The sequence below is a fragment of the Otolemur garnettii genome, unplaced genomic scaffold (genome assembly GCF_000181295.1).
Source record: "Otolemur garnettii isolate 467f Iridium unplaced genomic scaffold, OtoGar3 scaffold00025, whole genome shotgun sequence".
Taxonomy (NCBI): Eukaryota; Metazoa; Chordata; class Mammalia; order Primates; family Galagidae; genus Otolemur; species Otolemur garnettii.
In genome coordinates this window covers 20,828,948-20,835,250 of record NW_003852420.1, presented here as the reverse complement: position 1 = coordinate 20,835,250, position 6,303 = coordinate 20,828,948, and the positions used below count along the sequence as shown (strand labels likewise).

Sequence of the window (6,303 nt, the reverse complement as noted above, 5' to 3'; positions counted from 1 at the left end):
TGGGTTCCATCCAAGACCTACTAAATCCCAAACTCTAGAGGCAGGGCTTAACAGTATTATAACAAGCTTTCCAGGTGATTCTGATGGTTGCTGTTTGAGAACCTCTGCTGATGAGAAGCAAGGAATGTTACGACAAGTGTCAGAAATTAATCTCCTTTTGAGTAAGGGCTGGTCCATCTTTTCAGTTCCAGGGCTTTGCATAGCATCTAGTGTAAAGCAAACAGCAAAAATACATATGAATGAATATATATGAATGACAGTAAGGGAAAGTGATGTTTGAATCGGGTCTCTTACTGCCCATTACTGCAGCAGAAGGGAGAACAGGAATCCCCAGAAACTGTAAGACTAGCAAGGAAGTGGTTGTGATACTTCTGGCAAGATATGGTGAGGGTCTATCTATGCTAGCACAAGGAATCAGAATGGAGGGGATCATGTCAGAGCACTTTGGGAGGTAAACATGTCAAGAGGTGGTGAACCACTGAAGAGACAGAACAAAAGAGAGGAACTGTCATTTCTTATATGAAGGTGCCATTCACTGAGACAGAAAGCAAAGGGCAAGCACTTTTGTGGGAGAAGGATAAAGGCTTTGGTGTAGACTCCTTAAATTTGAAGTGCTAGTATCCAGGTGGAGCTGTCCAGCAGACACTTGGATATTTAAGTCTGAGACTTGGTTGGAAATAGAGATTTGGAAGGATAGTTGTGCTATGCTGGGCCTTAATGTGGACGATACCTTCAAGGGCAGACAGGAGAGTGGAATAAGAGCTGGGTTGGGAACCCCAGTGAACATTTAGTTAAAGGTCAAAATCAGGAGGGTCCTTTGAAGAAGATTGAAAAGTATTTAGGCAGGAGACTTAAGAAAATGCTGAAGCTAAGTAGGAAGGAGAGGCACAATGTCAGATGCTGTGGAGAAATCACTGAAAATTATCCTTTGGATTTCAACATAAACTGTCACCTAAGTGACATGGTGAAGGTAAAAGTAGATTGACAGAGTTTAAGCCTGAGCTCTAGGTGAGAGAGTGGAGGTAGGTGCTTCTCAGGTCCTGCAAATAGAGCTCTGTCGTCTCACTTTAGTTCATACTGTGGCATCTTCTAAGGTAGGCAGTGTCTCTTAAATATCTGGTCTCAGCATCCAACACTAGGCCTGGAAGAGAGGGTGGCGTCAGTGAGTTCAGTGACTAGGGACCAGGAAAGACTTCGAGGAGGCACTTGCTTTGCAGCCAAGACTTGAGGATGAGGGTGATTGGAAGGAGAGGTGGGAGGCACGGCCCTTGGACAATGGGGCGCTCAACTGTGATGGGGTCTGGGAAAGGAGGTGGGGATTCCTATAATGTGCGTGTGTGGCTCTGCTAAGGGCGGGAGCTGTGTGTTGGTTTGGAGGGACCTGTTTGGGAAGAAGACACAGGGCGAGAGGCTGCTGCTAAGGGGTGTCCCTCTCTGTCCCGCCCAACTTAAGCCGCTGCGCGCGGTTCCGGGGCGCCTCTACCGGAGCCCTCCCGCTGGGCTGCATGGTGACGGGTGACCACCAGGGGCCGCTGCCTCCGGTCCCCGGTGCCCCCGCCCCTCTCCATTGGCCTTTGTTGCCATCGGAGCGCCCCGCTTGACTTGTTCCCGTCCGCCCCCTGGGCCTGGCGGTCGCGCTTGCGCACTGGCAGCTGGCCGGGCGCTCGCAGGGGGAGCTGCTGCAAGCTCCGCGGCGGCAGCGGCGGCGGCGGCAACGGAGGCTGCGGGGGCGGCGGCGCGAGCGGCCGGGCTTGGTGGCAGAGCCGAGCCCGGCCCGGGAGCTCGAGCAACGAGAGTGCGGAGTACCTAGGCCCATCACACTGGATTCCACAATCTCTGGGCCGCCAGACCTCCGCACGGGTATATGGGATGGAAGCTGGACCCTCGGGAGCAGGTAAGGGATCCCAGGAAGTGGGGATGGTGCATGCTCCGAGGACCAAGGCGCTTCCGCGTGAAGAGCGTGGTTTCCGAGTGAGGGAAGGGCTACTGAGTGATGAGACGGGTTCTCCTGGGATGGGGGCTCAGTTTGAAGGAGGCTGTGTACAGTTCCGGGGGAGAACCATGCGAAGAGATCCCTGAGATGGGGCCCGTTTGTCCAAGGAGGCTCTATGCAATCCTCCGGGTGGGAAGTAGTCTGGGAGAAGGGCCTGAACGCATGGAAAGACTCCCGGAGATCCGGGTAGGCCTACGGAAAGGCCCGGCAGGTGGCAGGGGGCGGGCTCCAGGTGTCCCCGAGAGGAGGGGGGCGACACAGATGGGCTTGGACTACCTCATGCTGGGGGCGGGGGCTCAGCCAGACTGGGCTGGGCTAGGCTAATGTCCCTTGGGAGAAGGCGCCAGAGCTGGACTGTGAGCTCCGCCCCAGCCGGGCCTGACGCCGGGGCGAGGGTCAGGGGGTGGTGGGTGGGGACCCAGCCTTGGGATTCCCCCCCGTGAATCTGGGGAGCCGAAGCGGAGGCGCCAGAGCATGCGCGGGAGGTGGCAGCTGGAAGGGGCTGCCCGACGTGGTGGGGGCGTGGCTGTCCGAATACCCCCACCCTTCCCCCTCCCTGTTTGGCTTGGAAAAAGGAGCGCGCTGATGGGGTGCATTCTCTGTAAGGTTATGGTGGCAGAACGTAAATGGAAATGGTTCCCTTCCCCCATCTTGGGGGGCTCTTACACTTGGCCCTGAGGCCCCTCAGTTACAGTTTGCCAAGAATAGGTTGAGGAATACTGCCAAAGTGCCTTTTTCTGCCACATGAGGAAAGACTGGGAACCAAGCAATGTTTGGGGGGCAGATCCTCCTGAAGTTAGGCCTTAGAAAAGGTGTTGATTACCGAGGGACCAAGGACAGGAGTAGGTCTACCTAGAAGGAGTTTTCTGCCTGGTTTGCAACATTCTGGTCCAATGCTGAACAGAGATGGGGTTTTTAATCCAAAGATAATTACCTTTTTCCATTGAATTCTCTAGAGGTTACAGATTCTAATATCTTCGTGGCTGCTGTCTCCCATTGGGGATCTTTCCTTTTTCCTTTCTCTACTCCCCAGAAACTGTCAGGGCAATGTCATTAGTGCCAATTTTCCTGAGCTAGTCTATCTGCTACAAACAAGTTGGGGGAAGGGACGAGTTTATACCTTTACCCTGGTAAGTCCTGGATGATAGTCTTCACTTATTTATAGGCAATCAGGAGAAAAGATTAAGAGCAGAGGAGAAACGGAGGCAGGCTTACTCCAAGAAGACTGGAGTCCTAAGGATGGGCTGGGGGTTAGCATTACCTCTTGTGTCTTAAGTGCCTTACCCTGTGATGTGAGGAGCAGTCTGGACTTTTAGGAAATCTTTTAGGCCTTTTCTCGTACTTTCTTGCATTTGATCTGTAGGTGGGAATCGGATTTGCATGTGGGATATGAATTTCATTACTGGTGGAAAAATTTGTGTCTTTCATACCTAACCTCCCTCTTCCCCCAGGGAAATAGCTCCTACCACCACTATCAAGTTACCCATTTAGTGATCTATATGTACTTAGTGACTACTTTCCCTAAAATTAACAACCTTATAGAGACTGTTATAGTTCTAAGGAGCAACCGACTTCAGTGCAGGCTACTTCTCTCCATCAGGACCCTCTCTCTCCATCCCATGAAATTCTGGGTTTCTAAGCTGGAAACTAGATTTCCAGTAACCTGTGGACTAGAGTAGCTGGGTGGAGTGGGGAGTGGTGGTGAATCACTGAAGTCCACACAGATTGCTGGGAGCTAGCATCCATTCTAGACTGCTAATGATTTTATTCTGATGAATTACTGATGGCCTTTGGAGTGATGAAATACTAGACTTTTGTTTGTTACAAGAAATAAACTTCTTGGGAAGGGGCTAGAGTCTGGTGTTTGGAGTTTGCTGTAGCCTTGGGAAAAGCCTGGTAGGACAGACTTAGCCTTATCAAAGGGTATAATTGAAATTTACTAAGGAAGCTGAGCCTGGAGAGGCCCCTTAACTTTCTCCTTCCTAGGCAAGGACTCTTTTGGAAGAAGTGGGAGTGGTGTCCTGAGGACACAAAACTAAGGCATTGTTGCTGGTCTCACTGGGCTTTTGTCCAGGTATGCCTTCTGTGCTCAGGTGTGTTCAAAGCACATGCCCTGTACTGGGTACTCCCTGAGGGTAGAGGCAGTGTCTGATTTATATATGGAATCTGGAATATAGGCCTCAAAACAGAATACATGTTAATTAATTGAACTGTGCACAAACATATAGGTAGATATTTAATAACGTGTATATACTCATGTGAGAACAAATCATTTTTAGGCTTTGCTTACTCGCACACTAATCTAGCTTTGAGTTTATGTCTTGAATAGGCAGTTTGGCTCCTTGGGAGGTATGTGGGCCTCAGAACTGCCAGGCTAGAATCCTGAGCTACGGCTTTCAGCTCTGTTACTTTTGCTTCTCTGGGTTGGTTGGGGATGGGGGAGGGGGAGTGTCCTTTTCAGAGACCCTCCCTCCTTGCTTTTGTCTGAAGAGTAGGGCCCGCCCCTTTCCCTCTAGGCCCAAGCTTTGTCCTCTGTGCTGGGGCCCTCATCTGCATCACAAAGTGGCCGTCTGTCCCTGTCTGGGTCTGAAGGGAAGTGTCTCCCTTTCTCAGACTGAGAGCTTGGGTAAGGGGGTGGGGGCGACTTTGTACTGCTGTTAGCTTTCAGGGGAATGGAATGGGAGAGAGGTTCCTGTGTCCTCCAGCCTTCCCTACTTTAGGAATGAACTGGGGATGTGGGTCCCCTGTTTTCCCAAATCTTCCTTGTAAAGGAAGCTGCTCTAAGGCTAAGTTTGGTGTGTAGTCCTGTTTCTAGGAAAGAGAAGGCTTTGAGGCTAGAGTGTCCCATCCTTCATCATTTCCACCCAGCCCCCAGCTCTAGGGGATGTCTTTCTCCCAAGGCACCAAATGATAATTTAGCCTGAGAGACTAAGAAGGTGAATGGAATTTAAGAATTTGGAGGTGGGAAGAGTGTCTTTTACCAACTACGCCCACAAGGATATGTGTTTGTCCTGTGCAGTGTTTATAATTGTTTCTGGGCAGTTGCAGGTGTTCAGGCATTTGTGTGCTGAGTGTGCTTGTGTGTGGATATGTTTGTTCATTCATTTCATATTTGTGTAAAGAACACCTCTTGTGTGTGTGTGCCAGGCACTATGGATTAAGCAGTGACTAAGGCAGATACAGTGCCTGCCTTTGAAGAACTGAGGCTAGGGTTGTAAAGGGTATGTTTAGAAAGGTAAACTGTCAAGTTCTAAGTGTGTATTTGGATGTGTGTGATGGGAATGTGTGTCTATGGGCTTGTGTGCAATTTCTGTCTAACTCTTTCTGGGATAGGCGGCCAGGTTCTAGTAGTTAGGCTTTCACTTCCCCAGTATACCTGAGTTCTGAAGATTATTTCCCTTTAGGCTGGGCCTCCGTTTCCCTGTCTGCAGAGTGGGCTGGGTTTGACAGGTGGTTAGAGGGAGACAGTACAGCTTAGCTCTGGGAAGGAAGCATGCCCCTCCCTTGAATGGTTCTGACCTCTTCCTGACCCTCAGCTGAGTGTGTGTGTGTGTGTGTGTGTGTGTGTGTGTGTATATGTATATATGCTCCATCCCCCTCCCACTCCTACCCTATCTGATTGTGAAAGCTGAGCTCTGGTAATTGGAGGTCCTGGGCTGGTTTATCCTTTTCTCCTCCCACCTAGGCTGGTCTTCTACTGCTAAGGACAATAGTAGCTGAGAACAAAGGCTTCTCTTAGGCTGAAAATAAGACTGGGGGCAGCAATCAGACTGGCTAGAGAAGAGAAAGTAGCTGGAGCTGGCCCTGCCCTACCCCCTTTCCCAGGGGCCCCTTTAGTCTTGCAATTGATCCTTTCTGCTACTATCCCTTCTGGACCTTCTAGACCCTCCCTCTGTGTGGAAGGATCAGTGGGGCATGGGAAGAATCTTGTGTCATTATTTATAATTGTTTCTGGGCAGTTGCAGGTGTTCAGGCATGAAGCCAATGTCTCTTCCTTCTTCAGCATTTTATCTTATTTTATTTTTTGAGACAAAGTCTCCCTTGGTTGCCCTGGCTAGAATGTGGTGGCATCAGCCTAGCTCACAACAACCTCAAACTCCTTGGCTCAAGTGATCTTCCAGCCTCAGCCTCCTGAGTAGCTGGGACTACAGACGCTCACCACAGTGCCCAGCTAATTTTTTCTATTTTTTAGTAGAGATGGGATCTGAGCTCAAGTAATCCTCCCATCTCAGCTTCCTAAAGTGCTGGGATCACAGGGTAAGCTATTGATAACTCAAACTCCCAGCCCTTCTTCAGCATTTTTTTTTTTT

The 6,303-nt window shown here is 50.2% G+C and overlaps 1 protein-coding gene across 3 annotated transcripts in view; it reads left to right on the top strand.

The window, feature by feature from the left end:
• The first annotated feature begins 1,636 nt into the window (after positions 1–1,636).
• The window catches only part of AGO1 (argonaute 1, RISC catalytic component), a 38,454-nt gene continuing 33,787 nt past the window's right edge, over positions 1,637–6,303 (top strand). For all 3 annotated transcript variants that reach the window (XR_002772901.1, XM_003788178.3, XM_023512147.1), the window contains exon 1: positions 1,637–1,894. Coding sequence is in view for 2 of the 3 variants with exons in the window: in XM_003788178.3 (XP_003788226.1) it covers positions 1,870–1,894 (25 nt within the window). In the remaining variant the exon portion in view is untranslated. The remainder of the gene's footprint in view (positions 1,895–6,303) is intronic.